Consider the following 21,424-nt stretch of genomic DNA (forward strand, 5'->3'; position numbering starts at 1 on the left):
CACTCTTTGCAATGATCCACAGGCTGGCCAGGGACACAGATCTGGTGGGTGACCTCTCCTGCCTATCCGTCCCAGCCAGCCCAGGAGTTTTGCTGAGGAACAAAATCATTTGTGGAGCTTGAGTCCCAGGCCAGAGCAGAGAAGTGAGCCAGCTTCCTCAGGCTACGGGACCTGCCTTGACACCCTGTCCAGCCCCCAAGCTGCTGTCATGGCATACCCTGGGTCTCTCCTGCCACCATGGCTGGGGTTTTCATTTTGCAGGTCAGAGCACAAGCTCAAAACCCCAGTACTTAAACAGCCACTCCAAAGCTCTGGTTTGCCCCAGACACAGTGGCACCTCCTAAGCTCAATGAACGCTTCAGCAGAGTTATTTTTCCTTTTATGGGCTGAGCATTTAAGAACAAGTTGCAGAAGAAAAAAAAAACCTGGCAGTTTTCATCCCCTCTCCTTCCAAAATGTGCTGCATGCATCCACAGCTGCATCCAAACCCCAGCTGCTGGAGGGCAGGCAGCTGTGGGGGGAAGCTCGGTGCCAGCCGGACAGTCCCTGCCCAGGGGACACGCGCTGCCCTGGCAGGGAGCTGAGGCCTGGCACAGCTCGGTGCTGGCCTCCTACATGCACAGCCTCAGGCTGCATCAATCCCAGGACATGTGGTCAGGTCGGTCACTGGAATGGGACCAGGACTGGGACTGATACTACCACCACTGCACCTGATGGGTGACTGCATCCCACCTCAACATGCTCATAACTAGACTTCGTCCCCAGTATGCAGGATTTACATGGGAAAACTTCAATTTTATCAATATCCTAGAGAGGAAATATTTCACAGTTGCTTAGGTGAAGGCATTCCAGGACAACCTGCCAGTTCAGCAACAAATGATGGCTGTGGCTGTGGCTGCCTACATTCCACCCCTGGTGCTCTCCCACAGCAGCATGTTGGGCTCAGCCCCAGGGAAGCAGCCTGATGCCCTCCCATCACCCCCATGGTGATGCTCCTAGTTTCAGGGAGGATTTGTGCAGGCACACTGCAAGCACGGCTCAATGGTCATCACCACAGTCATCCCACCTGTACAGGGTCCCACTCAAGGGGGCAGCAGGACTCATTCAAGGTCATTGCCAGATGCACCAGCCACATCCTTCCAGGAGTGTAAATCTCTGCAGGCAGGTAACCCAAGTTATAGATCTACTTTCTCCATGTCTTCTTGGAACACACCAAGCTAAGACAAATGATGCCAGTTGGAGCAGACCTGAGCTTCATCCACTTCTGAGTGTGTGCGCAGGCACCAAGTCATACAGGATCTGCCCACAATGGCACTCAAAGCAGCTAAGAGCCTCCCAGCATAAATGAAACTCTAAAATCAGGCCTGGGCTGTTCATGTTTTTATAAGGGGGATGCATACAAACAAAAGGAAAGGATGGAGATGGAACCCATGCATGAGTCTCTCACCTTCTCAATGGGCCCCAGCACCTGTTAGCACTACCTGCTGATTCAAACCCTGGTCAGTGACCAGAAAGCTGGACAGACCTATAAGACACCCACACCTCTTGGCAGCTGCTGAACAGAAGCAAACTGGACCTAAGCAGGGTGACATTTCCCAGTGCTGGCAATGCTGCACCCTGGGTGAAGAGCATTGTGCTGTTAAGCTGAAGGAGTTATACCTGCCAAAATGACATAGGGCAAGAACCCAGAGCCCTGGAGAAGAGGCATACATCAAATGATCTCCCTGGGCCAAAGCAAGTAATGTCACACCAGTGATATCCCTGCTATTTCAAGGACACGGCAGCACCCGCTGCCCTGTCATTCTATAATTACTGACAAAAGTCTTGATTTATCTAGCTTGCTGCCCAGCTGCTTCAGGACTGAGATTTATTCTTCCCTGCCTCCTATGTCACCACTACCGATTTCAGGGATTCCCCCCAGCATTGCCATGAAGCCCTTGCAGCCAGGGGCCCAGCAGCTGCTGCCTCAGACAGTTGATGCCAAGGAAAGCAGTCTGGGAACAGGAGGCTCCACAATCCGAAGCTGTTCTAGGAAAGGTGCACCACCACATAAACCGAACAATTGCTCCAGTACCCTGGGAGCAACCCACAACCTGCACACTGTGGGAGGAACGGGACTCTGCAGTGAGTGATCGTCTTCATTTCTGTACACGGACCGTCCTGGGCTCAGTGACATGATGCCAGGCATCGCACAGACGTAAATACACTGCAGTGCAGCAGAGTTTCCCCATACAGGAGGGCAAAAGAACAATCATTCCTGTACCATCATCACTGAAGGGAAGAGAGAGCCCACAGCAGCCAGAACAGAACAAAGTAAATAGCCAAGTCCCAAGGCTCATTTGCATCATGCACAGAGATATTTGTTTGCTGCAGAAGAGAACACTGAGCAATGACAAGAAAACATTTACAGAGATTTCTGAACAGTGTCAGAGGGTGAAGACAGGGAAGACAGGAACAGAAAAGAAACTTCCAGAACCAGCAAAGGGAAACCCATCGAGCCAGGACCTCAGGACTGAATGGCCACCATAGTGAGAGCATGCAGGGTTGGGGACTTGAAGGACCTCTCAGGAGACCCACCTCTGATCTAAAATAACTCCACCAAACCATCAAAAAAACATGACAACTTTAGCTTTCCTAAAGGCAGCACATGAGCCCGCAGTGGTCACGAACAGGAGCAGACTGAGACTGTAATTACAGGGTGGAGAACCTGCACAGCCAGGCCATGCACAACCGGACAGTGTCACCCCAGGTGCCAGCTGAGGACGCCCTACAAGCAGCCAGATCACAGAGCGTAATGCTTTCAAGCACCACTCAACAAAGCTACATATTTGAGGCAGCTACCTTCCTGGAAGTGTGACATTAGCAAAATAATGGCCCTCTGTCTCTGTTCATTTAAAGGGCTGCCAGTCATTTATGAACTGAAAAACAGGGTCCCTTGAAAACTCATGCACAACACAGCCACGGACAGCAAAAGACCAGGTTATTTCTCAGATAGCAGAGTCCACAAAACACTGTGGGCTAAAAGCACAAAACAAATATAACAGTGTTTCATCACAACTTTTTTAGGCTGATTCGTTCTTCAGCAAATCTCTCCAGCTGCAGCTGTCTCTGCCAACTCTGTTGAAAAAACCATGAAGGAACAAATGCAGTGAAGCTCTTGAAAGTATTAGCTGTCCAAGCTTGCTATGTGTGACTCAAGTTAACCACTACAATGCCAAGCTGGCAGAGGAATTTGGTTGCAAGTCAAAGGCAAGGAATAGGAGCAAGCTGGCAGCGAGTCAAAGGAATAACCGTCTGCAAACAAACAACTCTCTCCTGTGCTGCAAGCTGCCATCAGGAAGCTCATCCCAACAGGACTCTGTGCAGAGGAGCCACTTCAGTGTCATCATTTTCTCCAGCCCAAAGCACACCAACTTCCTCTGGCAAAGAAAGAGAGGCGGTAAGTAAATAGCTGAAAACCTCAGGCACAAAGTTCATAAACTCTTTATAAAACAATAAGTAAGAAAAAATAGTATCTCATGGAAAAGAGGTCCTTCAATTTGTTTTGCCCACAGGAATTGTTGAACAACAAGCACATTAGACACAACAGAGTCAGGATATTGCAAAGCCAATGCACTGGACCCACAGCATTGGTCCCTCCTGCATGCCTGCCCACAGGGAAGCACATGGGTCCCTGCCCTATGCACAGCTCCAGCCCTGGAAAGCTCACCTATCCCTGAGCAAATTCTCAGCTAATCTGGAATGAAAACCACAGCCCATGTTTGACTACTTTATATTGGTTTTTATTCTGATGTAATAAACCATGAAAAAAAGCTTCCTCCAAAAGGAAAGGCATGCTCAATTGTTGCCCCAAACTGACATTCTTTTCCTGATCGTCTCTACAACATTACAGTGTGAGTAGGCGTCACATCCCGGGAGCTGTATTTCAACTTCTGCTTTGTCTGCTACATACTTGCATCTGCAGGACCAGCAGTGACTACAGTAACATCTCAAACTCCAAGTAAACAAAAGTACTAGTTATGTATAGTTCCAGTGCTTTGTCATTAACAAGCTCTGGCTTGATTTAATTAGAAACAAAGACAGAGGTGCTTGACCTTGCCTCAAAATGCAGTCATAGCTTTTTTAAAACTGAACATTTCTTCAATCTTGCAGATGTTAGACTTCACAAAACAAAGTGCAATTAGTTAAAGCCCCAAATTTGCCTTTGCTCTCACCATGCCACCGAAACAAAGGTGGGATTAACCAGGGTAGACCTCATTGCAGTCTTCAACACAGTCACGAGAGGAAGCGGAGGGACGGGTACCAATCTCTTCTCTCTTGTGACCAGTGACAGGACTTGAGGAAACAGCATGAAGCTGAGTTGGAGGAGGTTTAGGTTGGACACCAAGAAAAAGTTTTTCACCCAAAGGGTCGCTGAGCACTGGAACAGGCTCGCCAGGGTACCAGTCACAGCACCAAGCCTGTCAGCTCAAGAAGCATTTGGACAACACTCTCAGGCACAGGGTAGGATAACTGGGGTGTCTTGTGCAGACCCAGAAGGTAGACTCAAAGATCCTGATAGGTCCCATCCAACTCAGCATATTCTATGATTCCTGAGCGTCCACAAGAAGGCAGTTTGTGGTGAATAGCTGTGTCACTGAAGGCTCTCAAAAAGGGTCTCAGTTGTTTCTTGGAGATGCTCAGGAAAAAACAGTTGGGCTGCAGAAGGAGGTAGTCCCTCATGGCATATGTTGCCCTCCCAGGAAGACTCAGCCCTTGGCAGCACCTCTGGAGGTACTACAGACCATCCCAGGAAATGAGGAGAGCAACGATAAAAGAAGGATGTAGTCACTCACTGTGGACATCACAATTACTCCTTGCTTTGGACCAGCCTTTTGCAGGGCATATGCTCATTTCTTCAGCCTCTCCAAGGAGGTTGGTAGGATAAAGAATTCCCTGTTTTCACTTTCTCTCCATTAACGACAGTAGGTTATCAATCCAGTAAGTCAGGGAGATCAGGGAAAGCACAATATCAAAGACAGTGACATCTGAAGCTGCAAGTTTCAAGACTGCCAAAAAAACTTTCAAGTTGGTGAGGAAGGGGAGGGAAGGTTTTACAGTTAATAGCTGTATTAACTATTAGCTGTATTACAGCTCCTCCCTGAATGAGAGGAGACTGGCCTGGCAAAATAACTCCTTCCTCTGGAGGGATGAAACTGGACAACTGCAGCTGTGACTTGTGTACACCCAGAACCAGAGCTGGGGACAGACTCGTGACCCCAGTTCACAGGCACCCATTGCAGCCTTTCACAGATGCTCAGGCTCAAGTGAAACACCACCTTAAGCAAAAGCCCAGGTTTCACCTTTACCACAGCTCTTTAAAAGGTGTCAAAAGACCTGGTGATGGTATTTTTGACACAATTCCAACTCAAAGGAGATTCATGCAGGCATGCTAATGCAGCTGGGAAAAGTGGATATGCACTTGGGGGGTTTTAAACTCAGCTAAATTCAACTAGTGCCAAGAACAGTTGAACTGCAATTTTAAATACCCAGGGTTTATCTTGTTTAAATAACCAGGAGGTAAGTAAAGAAATCATGCAGACCAGAGCCTGGCCCAGATCATGTTTAATTTGCGCCAGGTTCTCCCCTTGACCAAGTCAGACTGAAGCAAACACTTAAGCTACTTTGCATAGCTGGAGGAGTAAATATGTGTCATCTGTTTGTCCTGGTTTAAAAGAAGGGGGAGAAAGGGGCAAAAAAAAGAGAAAAGGAATTAAAAAGAAAATTGAGACTTATAAATGGCACAAAAGAGACATCTCAGCTCAGGAGGTGGCTGCAGAGCTGGCAGCACTAGACAGGATCTCCAGAACAAAAAAAATCCAGGAAATCCGCAGTGTCACTTCTCCCCACATTGATTTAAAATGAGCTTATTCCTTGCACTTGGTACATGAGGAAGAAGGAGCTTCCTGGCTATGATGGGGGGAAACACAGTTATTAATAGCATCACAATGAGCAAGTATCAGAAGTTATGTTGCAGCTCTGGAAGATCTTGGCTGGTTCATGAAAATATGTGTTGCCATGGCAGTAATTGCTATACATGGTAACAGTGAACAGTGGGGCGAGAACAATACACTTTTTGATTTGGTGCCCAAAACAAGTTCCTTTTGTTTTCTCCCACCAAAACCGCACACATTTATTAGCTTGTGTTCAATCCAAAACTGAGCTTTTCACTTTCAGCAGTGGCAAGGAAGATAGCAAAAAAGAGACAAATCCAGGAAGACATCAAAGCAGGCACCACTCTCTGTCCTTCTGCAGTGGCATGGCTGATGGATTGGGGCAGAAACCTGGACCACATTCAACTTTGCTTTTTATTCAATATCCACCTAGACAGTCTTCATCTGCCAAATACTATGTACCCAGTACATAGTATTTGCCACTGATAAAAAAAAAAAGAGCAAAAAATTGTAGAGGCACTTAAAGCAAGGCCTCTTCAAAGATGGGGTGACCCGACATTCAATATCCAACCTGGCAGCAGACCACAATGATGTTGTGAACTGTTCTGTCCTTTGCTTCCCTCTTTGCTGTTTCCAGCCTCCACTTCCCTTCCTGCAGCACTGCTGAGCACCAAGCACAGGGTGCTGACACTTTCCAGGACCACCTGTTACCCTCAATTCATTCCTGAATTTCAGTGCTCAGGATTTCTTCCCTCATTTGCTCTTCCCCAGCCACCACTTTCATCCCCATTTCTAGATCAGGTACAAACACTGTGAGCAGCAGAGATCCCACCCCAGCTCCCCGAGGACTTCCCTCCTCTGTAAAGTCTGACCATCTACTCCTCATCTTTGCAGCCTAATAATCATTTATTCACCCATGCATCCCATGATGGACTTTTCCTTGATACCCTGTGCCAAAACCTTTCAGTGAGGTCCACTAGACCACTCCACTTGATCACCCCTGCCATGTACTCAGAAACACCTTCCAAGTACCAGTGGAGTCACATAGCTCAGTTTTGGTCCACAAAAGCCATATTGGCTCTTCCCCAACACATCACACCTATTTATGTTCCCACTTAATGCTGGTTTCTGGAAACTTTGAAAAGCATAAGACATGCACCTTTGGAAAAACCAAGTGCCCCCTCCATTCTGCCTACAGGAGAGACACTCAAGGAGGTTTGTTAAGCAAAACACGTAAGCCTGGTCATGCCCTTTCTCCATCTTGTCCCTCATTCCTCAAGAATCCACACACGTATTACAGATGCTAAAGGCACATGGCTGGCTGTTCTTCCTAGTAACTATCTCAGACTGGCTGTCCATAAATTTACCCAAACGTTTTTTAACATGATGATGCCTTTTGCATCCACAACCCCTCAGAACACTGAAATCAGAAGTTAATCACAGATTGTGTAAAATAAATGGCCTTCCTCCTATCTGCTATAAACCAATCTCCTTTAGGTTTCACCAAGTGCCCAAAATTCTAGGGCCACACAAGACGTGGTAGAAAAAATTCAACTTAATCATAAAAAGGGGAAACACTGTCCCCATCTTTTAAAAGCGTAGAAAGGAGGACCCTGGGAACTACCGGCCTGTCAGCCTCACCCCTGTGCCTGGGAAGACCACGGGACAGACCCTCCTGGAAGCTCTGCTAAGGACATGGAGGTGATTCAGGACAGCCAGCATGGCTTCATCAAGGGCAAGTCCTCCCTGACCAAGCCAGTGGCCTTGTACAATGGCACAGCTCCGTACACAAGGGGGGGACACAGATGTCCTTTATCTGGACTTCTGTAAAGCCTTTGAAACAGACCCCCACAACATCCTTCTCTCTAAATCAGAGAGAGATGGATTGAATGAGTGGACTGTTAGATGGTGTATTGGTTTGGCACAGGCTGGCATTAGGTAGCAGGGGGGCCACAAAGATGGCTCCTGTAAGGAAGCTGCTGGAAGCTTCCCACCATGTCCAGCAGAGCCAATGGCTGGTGGCTCTGAAGATGGACATGCTGCTGGCCAAGGCTGGGCCAATTAGGGATGATGTAACACCTCTGTGATAACAGATTTCAGAAGAAATCAAAACAAAGTGGGGCATGCACAGTTTTAATTGCAGCTAGAGAAGAGGAGGAAGTGAGCACATGTGAGAGAAACAACAGGGAGACACCAAGGGCAGGGAAGAAGGAGGGGGAGGAGGTGCTCCAGGCACCGCGGCCGAGATTCCTCTGCAGGCCATGGTGAAGACCACGGTGAAGCAGCCGTGCCCCTGCAGCCCCTGGGGATCCACGGGGGGTGCAGAGATCCACCCGCAGCCCCTGGGGGAGGTGCCCGTGCCAGAACGGGTGGATGCCTGGAGGAGGCTGTGATCCAGTGGGAGTCCCGGTGGAGAGAGAGGGCCCTGCTTCCAGGCTGGAGCAGCCTGGCCTTGGAGGACTGCAGCCCGTGGAAAGAGAGACCCACAGTGCAGCAGTTTTGGGAGGACTGTGTGCCCATGGGAGGGACTGACAGTGCAGCAGTTTTGGGAGGACTGCTGCTCGTGAGAGTGGACCCACGCCGGGGAAGGTCACGGAGAACTGTCTCCCGTGGGAGGGAGCCCCCGGCCGCACAGGGGAAGGACTCCTCTCCTGGACCAGCGGAAGGAAATCTCAGTGATGGACTGACCAAACCCCCATGCCCTGTCTCCCTGCACTGTTAGTGGGAAGGAGGGAGGGGCTGGGGGGTGGAAGGTGTTCTGAGGGCTTATTTTACTTCTCATTATCCTCCTCTGACTCTGTTAGTAATAAATTCACTTCGCAACTTAAGTTGAACCTGTTTCACCCTTGAAGTGTTTTATTCTCCCGGTCCTTATCTTGCTCATGAAGCCTTGGGTAATTTTTTTTTTCCTTTTCCCTCCTCTGCCCAGCTGCGGCAGAGAAGGGTGAGCGAGCAGCTCTTGTGGGTGCCTGGTGTTGGGCCAGTGCCAAACCACGATAGATGGATAAGAAAGCGGTTGGACAGTCACATCCAGAGGGTAGTGCTCGATGGCTCAGAGTCCCAATGGACATCAGTGACAAGTGGGGTCCCTCTGGGGTCCATATTGGGACCAGTGTTATTTAAGATCTTCATTAATACATGACGAGAACAAGTGTACCCTCAGCAGGTTTGCAGATGACACACCTGAAGGACAGGGCCATCCACAGGGACCTGGACAAGCTTGAGAAGTGGCCCACGGCAACCTCAGGAGGTTTAACAAGGCCAGATGCTGGTGTGGCACCTGGGTTGGGTATCAGTCCCAGTATCGATCCCCACTGGGGCAGGAACAGATCGAGAGCAGCCCTGCTGAGAAGGATTTTGGGGGTGCTGGTGGATGAGAGGCTGCACACACCCGGCCGTGTGCGCTGGCACCCAGAAACCAACCATGTCCTGGCTGCATCAAAAGAAGTGTGGGCAGCAGGTCAAGGGAGGGGGTTCTGCCCCTCTACTCCCCTCAGGTGAGGCTCCACCTGCAGTGCTGCATCCAGCTCTGGAGTCCTCAGCACCAGACAGACATGGACCTGTTGGAGCCAGTCCAGAGGAGGCCACCAAGTTGATCAGGGGGATGGAGCACCTCTCTTATGAGGAAAGGCTGAGAGAATCGGGTTTGTTCAGCCTGGAAAAGAGGAGGCTTAGGGGTGACATAACTGCAGCCTTCCAGTTCCTAAAGGGGGCTTACAAGAAAAATGGAGAGGGACTTTTTACAAGAGCATGTAGTGACAGGACAAAGAGGAATCGATTCAAACTGAGACTAGGTTTCAATTAGATATTAGGAGGAAATTCTTTGCTCTGAGGGTGGTGAGGCACTGGAATGGGTTTGACCAGAGTAGTTGTGGCTGCCCCTTCCTTGGAAGCGTTCAAGGCCAGACTGGATGGAACTCTGAGCAACCTGGCCTAGTGAAAGGTCTCCCTGCCCATGACAGGGGGTTGAAACTAGATGATCTTTAATGTCCTTTCCAATCCAAACCATTCTATGATTCTATTACCTCCATGACTTTGCATACCTTGATCATATGCTCTGCAAGACTTTTCTAAACCAAGGAGTCACAAATTTTTTGTGCTCTCTCCTCATAAGGCAGCTGCTGTGTCCCTTAGTAGTTTTAATCATCTTCACTGAAGTCTCTCTAACACCAGTGTCCTTCTCACAATGCAGAAATCAGAACAGCATGCAGCCTCCAAGACATGAACAAAGTGTTGGAGAGGGTCAAAATTATGTCCTCTGCTTTGTTATTAACTCCCTTGCTGATGGTGTCCAAAACTGCTTGGTTTCTTTGGCTAATATCACAGACAGAACTGATGATTTCAGAGAACTGTCAATGACTCCAAGCTTCTTCTCAAGCTATAACCACTAGGTCCAGACTGAGTATCAAACAGGCCCAGGACAGGTAATTTTTCCCAGTTCACCACATTTTCCTACACTGACACTTATCTGTCACATATTGGTCCACTTGCTTGGTTCTGTGAGGTCCTTACAGATTTCCTCACCTTCAGTGAGCTATTCAATCCACTCTGCAAACCTGGGAATGCCACTGCACCCCTCTGTACCTGAGGTTACCCATAAGATGCAAAACACTCCCAGCACCAGTTTCTCCGGCCTTGCTGCTGCCTCTTTCCCAGGCTGAAAAATGACCAGCAAGCCCTACCCTTTGCAGTCTGTGCTTTCACCAGCTCTCAGTCCTTAACAAGACCCTTCCTCCATGCCCACGGTGACTCTCTCCTAAAAGTCTTTGGCAGAGAAACTTGCCAAAGACTGTCTGAAAACAGAGATTCATGAAGCCTAGTGGTCCTGCTCCCAGCATGCTCATCGACCTCCAGCAGATCTGTGGGGCAGAGGCAGGGCTTGCCTTTACAACAGCCCTGCTAACACTGCTCCAAGCTTGGCCATGCCTTCAGCAAACTGGTTCTTCATTGCAGAGACTTAGGCGCAGGGGTCAGACCCAACAGTCCATGGAACCCTGAATACTCTCCACAGCCCTTCCCTAGCAGCACACCCGAACAAATACTGAGCCACTTCCCCAATTTCCTCAAGACTCTCCACTTTTAAAAATGCCATTGCATTTGCCACCACCAATTAATGTGATACCAAGGGCACTTTAGCAGCAGGATACACACGAAACTATCTCAGCAATTTCAGATTTAAGATCCTTTGGCACTCTTGAGTACATGCTATCTGTTCCTTAGTTTCTTATCAGTTCCTCTATTTGCTCTAAAGCTATTTCTACTGATGTTCGATACAAGACAACGTCTCAGACAGCTCTTCTGTAGCAAGCTTGTAGTTTGCAAAGCTCCTCCACACGAGTCAAGATGGCCAAAAATGGTTTAGATTTTTTTGTGATAGCTTTATGTTCTGTGTCTCTCACACTTTGATCTCTTCTCCTGCCAGTTTCTGAAAGGCTTCTGATGCATTTGAAAGTTAATCATATTTGGCAAATTCACTCTTCAAAAGTCTTAATCTGGCCTGCCTTATTTTAATTTTACATGTAATCTGCTGAAATAGATAGGGTTTTGGTCTTCCTGCTTGGATACAGCTTCCCCTTTTTGGTAAACCTCCTTCTCATTCCACTATCCTTCTTTCCTCTGCACATTTCCCTTTTTTTTGCATCTTTCTTTAAAAGGCCAAACAAAAAAAGTCTGATCTATTCTTGTTGGAGCTATCCAATCTTTCTGAGCTGGTAATGTCATCACTAAATGATTTCCATGCCACCTCTGTTCCCATCAGCTCCTCTTTAGCCAAGGAACAATCTTAGGGCTCTTACAAGACAGCAGACAGCCCCTTTTTAGCAGACTTGGGAACAAACACCAGCTCTGTGGCCAGTCAGACAGGTCTCATTAATTTTATTTTTATGCTGCCAGTCATAAGGATCCCATTATAACCCCAGGCTTAGCATTATCATAACTATTCAGCACATATGTACTGAGTTTTCACAGGTAACTGCATGTTCACAGTTTCTAGATGCACAAAACTAGATGTTTTTCCAGCTGGAAACATGCTACACAACCAAAGCACCTCCTGAGGCAGCCACCAGGTGAGAGGTAGAGGAGTCAAGGCTCCTCCTTCCTGGGAGGAGTACAGGATGATATCAAAGGGCAGCCAAGATTCCAGGAGAGCAGCGCCCTGCAACAGCATTTCCCTTCCCAGGAGCTGCCACAGCTTAGGCCTTCTCCCTTGTTAATCTTCAGCACTACTGAGCACAGAGCTCTAGCCAAGGCTGAGGCCAGCAGGACCTTGGCAGGAGACATGCAAGAGACAAGAGGCTGGGCCTAATAGCTAGCAAACTGCAAAACAGGTTTAGTCAGCAACAGGTTTTAATCTAAAAAATAAAAACATCATGGATCAATTCTTGCCTGAAGCACAGTAAAAATGAGGATTGCACCTCCCAGCTATTCATTCCTTTTCTCATCTTCTCTCACAGCTTAGCCGGTGTAAAGTTGAAAGATGAAGCCGACACTGTCCTGCCTCTTGAGCAGCACAGAGAGCTCTGCTATGACAGAGCTGCACCCAAGAAGGGGCTGGCTGAATGCCGCCTTCAGCAGCACCCAGTTTTCAGAGTCAGCCACACAGATACTGCTTTCTGTTCATGGGCCCACAGACCGCCTGTCCTAATGACAGGCTGCACTTCCCAGAGGACCAACAGAGCAGTCCAAGCTCTACAGCACAGACACACCTCACCGTTAAAGCTCTTAATGCCTTTCCCAGGCAAACAGCCGCACCATTCAGGAGGGTTTACAGCTGTACACCTATACGCAAAGCAGTACAAGGTCCTACCATAAGAAACAAACCCAAAATGGTAATTTCTGGAGAATACTGTTAATTCATGTAAAGTCCCTCAAATCTCTGCAGTCCATGAAACTGCTTTACACCAGGTCCAGCTGGAATTCAAAAGACAAGAAAGCTGCACTGCTGGCAGTTCTATGACAAATTTGTCTGTTCTCTGACCACCCACATGCTCTTGCTTGAAGAAATGGCTGCTGTTGTGAACAGCAGAGGCTTGAGCAATGCAATAGGAATTAACTGCATGCCCTCCTCTGCTTGTGCCAAGGGCTCACCACGTGCCGTTCCTGGAGGCCCAACTCTACTTTGGAGTTGGTGCCACATGCCCTGGCAAGACCAGGGTAATAGAGCTGTCTGGGCCAGCTGCAGTGGCTATTTTATTTCACATCCAGAGTACAAGATGTACGTTGTATCAGGAGACACTCTAAAATAGGAAACTGTGCTCTTCCCCAAAGAGACTCCACTGCAGGTCAAAATCAACACCTTTCGAGCTCAGCTCACTACCCGAGCCATCCAGGCCAGGCAGGGGTGGGCACAACAACTACTGGAAGATGTTCATTTTTACATGTAGAGCTGAACTCTGGGTTGTTTCACTAAACCATTTGGTGATCACCATGCTGTTCACTCTTTCCCATCTGAAGTCTTTGCTTCCTGCTCCAGGGAGAGCGGGGTGGACAAAGCAGCCCAAGGTGGAACTTCCCTGTAGCCAGCACAACTTCACCGAACAACAGGTTACCAAGAAGCTTCTCCCCCATGCACAGACAGCTCCCACAGCTCAAAAGCAGCTAAATCGCGAAAATAGTGAGTGATTTCATCCCTCCAAGACCAAATAAAGTTTAAGCACGCAAATGCTCAGCTGTTAGAGCACTGAATGGCTGATGGGGAGCTGCCATTGCACATCGAGAGGCCACCTTCCTGGGGAAGAGTTATGGGGAGCCAGAGAGGCTGAAATCACTGACATGGCCCTGACTGCCAGACTCATACAGCCTTCCCTGTTTCAAGAACAAGATCAACCCAAAGAAGTGCCCCCACTAAAGGAAGCTCTGCCCACAGTATCTCTCTGCCAGCCTCCCTCTTGTAGTGACATTTGGAATTCAAGGCCAAAGTCACTTCAACAGCATCACATTCAAAGCTGGCTCAACAGACCATGGGAGAGGGAACAGGATGATAACATCATGGCACACTAAAATCAGAGTGGATGATTCAATGATGTACTGCAAATTCAATAATTGTCTATGACCCCCTCCCACTCTTTCCCCATCCCCAGCACTCTTCATATGAGGACAGCAGAGCTCCTCAAATCCCTCACAGAGATAATTCAGCCTGCTAACTAAAAGCAGATGGTTTTCTCTTGCTTTAGTGAACTCAACCACTCTGGTGACAGGACTCAGAGCCAGAAAAAAAAAAAAAAAAAAAAAGGTGGCAGTGAACAGCTTCACCTCCAGATCATCACTGTTTTTCTTATTTTTTATGCTTATTGCCATCCCAAAACAGACTTCTAATTTGGAAGTCTCCAGAACCTTAAACCTGTGTCTTAGACTAATTTCAAATAACAGCTTTAGTGAATTTAGGCTGGGTTGTCATACTACCACCAGGCATTTCCTCAGCAGCTTCTAAATCCTCTGTACAGAAAGGAGCATATTTGCTTTTCACCCTTATCTTCAGTGAATTTAAAATTAATTTAATGAAAATTAGAGTAGCTTATTTCAGGGGCAAGCTCTCTGAGGTGTTTCCAAGCCAAAACTGCAACTGTTCGGCCATTTGTACTCTAACTCAGGACTGCAGATGAAAACCCAAGGGCAGCACCAACCCAAGCACAAAGTTGTCCTCTAAGCCCCAATGCTACTTGCTTCCCACTCATTTTGCTGGGTTGATTAAATACAACTCAGCCATATCCCAGCCAGACTATTCACTGTATTACAAGGGTATAAATTGCTAAGATAATATACCTCCACATTACGATGTGCTAAGCATCTGCCCTCAGGCCTGCATTAAATGCTCCTCATGCCAGTTGCACTCCAGGCTCTGCACCTCAGCTCACAGCCATTTCACCATCTCTCTTTGCTTCACTTCATGTTGATTGGTGATGATCAAGAATTCATAAAAACACTTGGAGCTTCTCCTCTCACCCTAGCTTAGAGCAATGCTTGGAAGATCTAATAAAAAAATCCCAAACATAACTATTGGCTCTAGGGAGCCAAGAAGAGCTAAACAATGTGGTTGACACACAGCTGGATAGCTGCAGCTATCAAAGAACTATCAAAGAACTACAATGTACATAAGGAAGAAATGGATTCAGGACCAGAAGAGGACCAAATACAACATTTACCATTTTATAACAAAGTGACCATGTCGAAACTAACAGCTGAACCTTAGGCTACTGTTTAAACACCTAGAAGGAAGAAGACTCAGTGCCTGGATCACAGTGTGACCACCTACAGTTCACTCCATGTCTGGAAACAACCCGGCACTATTTCCCACATGGCACCAACAGCATACAGGGGACAAGCCCAGAGCAGATAAGACTTTGTGGCGGAGTACAACTGCACCAGCAGATTGGCAGGGGGGTGAAAAGTAGGTGCTGGAGCAGTTGAGCTGGCCAGGACCAGTGGGCAGGTTGGGGTTCCAACAATGTGAGTCAGCCACACCAGCCAGTGCAGAGGAACCTTTCCAGGCAAGGCTACACAGCACAGCTCACCCACTGCATTCCCTGGGCCTGTATTTAATTATTCAGCTATAAAGTCTCCTGTAACTTTTTCTCTGACTTTCCTTTGTGCCTGAAAATATTTTACACCAATTCATCCTTCTAACCTGAGCCCTGGCTGCCTGTACACAACACATCACACTGCCTCAGAGTCAGAAAAACCCAAGACAGCTGAACTCTGTGTGGTCAAAAGGGGATTTGCTGAGCTCAGTCTCAGCTCATCAGGCAGCATTGTGCAGGGATTTTCTTGGTATCACTAGTGATGGAGACGGTAAGCCTCTTTGTTTATTTTTTCCCAGATGAATGACACAAGCAAAAGCAAACAGAAAAAACCAGACCTACAGAACACAGAGGCTATCCCTGCTACAGAGCACCTGGCCCTGGCCCACAAGTCCATGATGACACAAAATCCCACTATGTTGAGTCTTTGCTGCCTCTGTAACAGGTTTCCAGGCAAAAACCAGCAACCTTGTTTGCCCAAGTTGGAAACAGCCCCATCTGTCAAAGCAAAGTGCTTTATGGCAGTGTCCCACAGCTGCGAAGTTACACACACAGGTGAACCCAGCACAGGTTTGTGTTTGGGGGACCCTTCCTGCTTGGCTTGTTTGGTTTTGGTAGATCATAAACCCTGCAGCTAAGAAAAAGGCTGGTTTAGAGATGCCCAGGACTGCTCTGCTTCAAGTTGAGACAGGAAGACACAGCAAGTCTGGGGAGTACAGGGTGCTCCCTGTTCATCTTCACTTCATCCCATGTTGGAGCACTTGCCACTGAGGAAGTGCAGCAAGAGCTTGGCTCAGGGAGCTGAGCGCAAGCAGAATACAAGAGGGGTAGGAAAATACACCCTCCTTGTAGAACCAGATTTCTATTTGCCTCTGATGGTTGATGAAGATGTCAGCAAACAATTTTATTAAGACCTCTTTATTTCAGAAGTTCCAGCGTTCTGTAGCATGGAGCCCTTGCTGGAATTTCATACAAGACCTAAAGTACAAAGAGACAAACGAGCCTGAAAAAAAAATAAACTCAGCATCTCCAGCACTTTTGTCTTTCAGTGTGGTTTTTTTTCAGGAGAAATTTTCTAAAGCTGATATTGTCCAACTCAAGCCCCTTCTTTTTGCCTGAAGCATGTAACACGGGGAGGCCATGTCTCCTTGAGCTGCTACACAAGCCATGCCAACATTCCCCTTGGAATCACAGAGTCCTTTCCCTCTCCCATGCTTCGCTGCAAGCAAACAATCTGGACTTCCAGCATCCTCATTTTAAGTTTTCCAAATATCTCTTGGCTGTGTGTGCTGCATAACCAAAAAAATGGCAGCTGACAACACACAAATAAAAAAGCTTGGGAGAGTAGCTGGAAGATAGTTGACACCAGCTACACTGAAATTTACTGGGCTACACTCAACTGGAAATATAAATCACTTAATCCTTAGAGCAGTAACCTCAAACCCTTGGAACAGTAACTAGGATGAGAGAATATATACCAAATAATGGTATTTCCGTTATCCCATGAGACAAAGACTAAGTGCAAAAGAATCTTCTCTTGACCTACAGTGTCTCTTCCAGATGTATGAGCCAGATGGACCTCACAGCTGCTGCTCTAGTTAATACTCTCCTGCCACTCCAAGAACTGACTGCTTTAAGAAACTGTCCAAAGCAGAGGATTACTCTTCCTCATGAAAAGCATAAAACCCATCCAACAGACAGCTTGCTTCAATGGATACTCACGACTGAGCTACTAAAAAGGACAAGAAATTGTTTGCTCATTAAAGCTGTCTTTCCTACAAGGGAACAGCCTTCCTTGGCAAAGGCAGGAATTAACATCAAATATGTAAGTAATGACAGCAGAACTCAGAAACCTTCTATGAATCCAGCTAAAACCAAATCCCAGTGCCTGATCCAGAATTTATTTTTATGACAAATAAGAGGCACTTCATGAACTATTTGAATCTGCCTGGGGGACTTTTTATAGAAACACAAGCGTAACATGTCACAACAAGGCACAAATAATTGCACTCCACCTAGGAAGGACTGATGGAGCCTAAATGGAACATTTCAAATTCTGACCTATCTATTTGCTGAAAGCTTGCAAGCATCTCTTCCTAATTGCATCATCCACTGAGAAAGCCATTCGGGGACTACAACAGGAATAGAAACACTGGAAAAGGAGACTTCAGGTAGGAGGAAACACTCCTTCTTTGCTTTGAATTTCTGATTAGTTTCCATCAGAAGACTCTGATGTCTCTGAAGGCGTTTCCCAAAGACCAGGCTTTATCTGCATAGTCAAACACTGGAAGGCTTGACTGCCCCTTAGGAGCTAGCTCTGGGCCATGCTGGGCCTCCTGATGGAAGCAGCTTAGAAAGGTTTTGGCAGTGATGGTAGACAGGACAACTACCTTGTCCTCCACAGCCCCTCTTCCACTTCTGCCAGAAGAGCTACTGAAGGAAAACAAACTCCTGGGTTCACTTACAGCCAGTCATCCCTAAACCATTTCATCCCAAGGAAACTGCCCTGGTAAGCTCACCAGCTCAGCAGCATGTTTAGAGAAGTGGGGATGACAGGAGCGTATGGCAGAGGTCAGGCTTGCTGATAACCTCTCCCTAAGTGCACTTATTCCCACTGATTTTACAGAGCTAACAGAGACCCTTGCTATCCCAGTTCATTTACTGCCAAGTGAACTACCACAATGCCCATCCAGGAAAAAGCTCATTCAGCAGACCAGAGTGGGATAACCTGCTGGGGGGGGAGTATGGGCTTGTCATGCAGTCACAGCAAGCTACAGAGAGGATGTTTATTCATGGCCTTATTTAAGCCAACTAAGAAGAGGGTAAACTAGAACAAGACACATGGGCCCACTTCAGAGGATGTGGAGAGCTCTGCCCTGCACAACAGTGAGAGGCTTGGATGCCCTGCCAAAACCAGAAGACCCCTCTGCTACAAAGCCACGGCTGAGTTCAGACACACAGAGCCCATCAGCAGCTCCAGGGCAGGCTGACGAAGTGTCAAAGTTTTCACTCATTCCTGAAGTTTCTAAAAAACATGGAAACTGGTATTCATGCAAACACAAACTAAAGCCTGAATTAATCTGAATTAACTAAAACCATCAAGCTATACTAAAATAACTCAAGATTAAATAATAAAATTAAGAGTTCTCATTGTAATCACAAAAAAACTGATGAATCCCTTACATTTTGTATTAAGTTAAAACAGTCAGCCAGAACAGCAGGTTTCCTGCTGAACAAGCACACTCAGTACCATTCCCAGTCCTTCCACCCAGCTAACACAACTTCAGCAACCCCAGTATTTCTGGGTAGGCTGGAAGATCTCCTTCTGCACCCATCCGGAGGCTGTTTAATTCAAACAGCCAAAACCATGCTGCTAAAACAGTAGGTCCAAACTGAAAAGCTTTCTTCTCCATAAATAAAATGGCAACCAAGTAGTACTGTTACTAAAGCATTTACCTGTCAGGAAATACAGATATGACACATATTACTTCAAAAAAAGGGTTAATTAATATGAATATTTATTAAATGGCAGTGCCTGCAAAAAAAAAAAAACCCTACCCTCATGGGACAAAAAGTCAGAATCCTACCACTGTTTATGCTTTGTTACCTTTAATTACAGAAGTAATTTCATTAAAGCTGATTCTGTGTATCTTACAGTTCTTTCAACAGTCCCTCAACTATGCTAATAATTCTTCCTCCATGGCTCTAAGAGGAAAAAAAAACCCCTTGTTTCCTGGTCTATAAAACTTTACCTGGTTGCCAGCAGGCAGTTACCCCAATCCTGTGAAGGCAGCCCCAAAAGAATGGCAAAATGGATTCAAAAAATGCCTCAAAGCTCAGACACCAATACAATGAAATCCACAAGATTTTCTTATCCAGTAGGCAGCTCACTACAGGAATCCCAGGCTCTCCTTTCATCTTTGCACCACAGCCCATTACATTTTTCTAGAAATCAAGTAAATCAGTTGAATGGGAGGCATTTGCCTTTTGTGTCCCTAAAGCAGGGCAGTGCTCGGTGAGCCCTGTTCTGCATGGCATATTACACGTGCATGTCTCTCATGAGGACTTCTGCCACAAATCCAGTCAGGGTCAGGCTGAAAGCAGCCTTTTGCATCACAAGGATGACCATAAAATTCTCTGTTACAAAATGCACCAGACCCATGGACTGAGATCTCACTGTAGCTTACGTTCTCCTAGCTAAGGCCAAGACATCTGTTTCAGCTAGGCAAACCTGTTGTGAATGCAGACAGCATGAGAACTATCTGACCAAAATCCTGGCTTCTAAATCTGCATTCCTGTAATCTGCTGTGATCTCAGCATCATGCCAGATAGCCTCCATCCAACTGATAGGAAGAGTTGTCTCACCAAACCAAACTCAAAAGTACTAAAGAAACAGTCAGCAGGGGATACACAGGAAAAACACAGTGAAATCCAGCACAAGAAGCTCTATACTCCTCTGCACCAGCTAGTGGAATGATAGCCTCAAATCTACAGGATTTTGCCAGGTTTTACAGTTTACCCCAAAATTAGGAACCTACAACTTCAATCTCTGAGCACTGACTTGGCTGTCACAAGCAGGGAGGCAGAAGCAACTGCTGTGAGTTGCTGCTGCTGACAAAATGAGAGAATGCTGCTGTGCTCATCATTTTGCTCTGACTGAATTCTGGTATTCTAGGGCCACCCTCAACAGGATTCACTATCCCTTCCCAAGATGCTCCTTACAGGATAACTCAAACCATGGTCTGCTGCAGGAAACGCAGAAGGAAAAGGAAATAAAACAATTTCAAATGCAAGAGAAATAAAAAATTATTCCAAACACCTTGCATTATCAATGAGGCACTGAGAAAAACACCAGCGCAGCTCTCACCCAGACAACGACAACGTGAGAAGCCAGCTGAAATCTGGTACCCCTGGGGAGAGTCACGCTGCAGGAATGTTAAATCGGCCAAGTTTTTAATCTAGGATGAAAAACACACTGGCAGACCAGCGCAACAGAAACTGGCATCGGCAACAGGGAGGACGGTGCCTCTGCCAGGCTCTGCACTTTCCTCCTGGTAGAACCAAACTTAATTCAAACCTCTTCTGGCCGGCGATCCCAGGCGCGGAGAGACCTGGAGGAATTCTCCTTCAATGGGGTTATTCATTGGAGCCGTAAAATCCCCCTGCGTTTGTCGGAAGCCGGATGCAGCCTGGGAAACTGGCCTGGCTACCTGGCCCTCCATTTTCACTGCCAACAGGTGATCCTGGCTCCCTACCCTCTTCCAGGAAAGGACAGAACCCACTCCTGGTCACAGTGCAACAGCCACGCCCGATAGTATTTGCACTATCATTTTGTAAAAGCGTTTATTTTTTTAAGCGAGAGGGCAAGCTACGGGGGCACCCAGCCCAGTGCCAGCGAACCCGGGCTGGAACAGGCACAAAACCATGGTGCGTTCCCGACGAGCCGCCCGTCTTCGGAGGTGCGAGGGCACCCGACGGAGTCTGGCCACAGCCTCCGGTGAGGCGCAGAGGCCAGGCAGGAGGGAGGACTCCGAGTCAGGGCCAGGCCGGCTCCGCTCAGCCGAGCTCACGGCCGCCCGCCTCGCTCGGAGGCCGCAAACAGCACAGTCCCGGCCCCAGGCAGCAGCCCCGGCGGGAGTTGGAACGGTGCGAGAGGGAGCTCCCGCCCGGACAGCCCGGTGCGGTGGGAGGCGGACCGGGACCACCGTCCCGCACGAGTCTGGCCGCCCAGCACGGCACGGCACGGCTCGGCCCGGCCCGGCTGCCTTTCACCTGCCGCCTCGGCTTGCCCAGCCCTGCGCCGCCCCATCCACCCGAGCCGGGGGTGGCTCCCGGCCCCGGCCCCAGTCCAGGCGCAGGCCCACAGACCCGGAGAGCGGCAATGCCCTCTCCCCTCTCCCGCCGCTCAACAGGTGCGCGACAATCCCACTCACCTCTCCGCCATGGCCGCTCTGCCCGCGAGCGGGGCAGGATGTG

At 47.8% G+C, this 21,424-nt stretch overlaps 1 protein-coding gene across 1 annotated transcript in view; it reads right to left on the reverse strand.

Annotated features, from left to right (window-relative positions):
- Positions 1-21,418, reverse strand: part of LOC121661472 (rho GTPase-activating protein 39-like) — a 57,098-nt gene extending 35,680 nt beyond the window's left edge. Inside the window, exon 1 of the mRNA XM_042021710.1 lies at positions 21,382-21,418. Within this exon, the coding sequence (XP_041877644.1) occupies positions 21,382-21,392 (11 nt within the window). The 5' untranslated portion in view covers positions 21,393-21,418. The remainder of the gene's footprint in view (positions 1-21,381) is intronic.
- Between the last annotated feature and the right edge of the window lie 6 nt (positions 21,419-21,424).

This window comes from Corvus kubaryi, unplaced genomic scaffold (genome assembly GCF_017639235.1).
Source record: "Corvus kubaryi isolate FWS band 111438036 unplaced genomic scaffold, C.kubaryi_AGA036_p1.0 37157, whole genome shotgun sequence".
Taxonomy (NCBI): domain Eukaryota; kingdom Metazoa; phylum Chordata; class Aves; order Passeriformes; family Corvidae; genus Corvus; species Corvus kubaryi.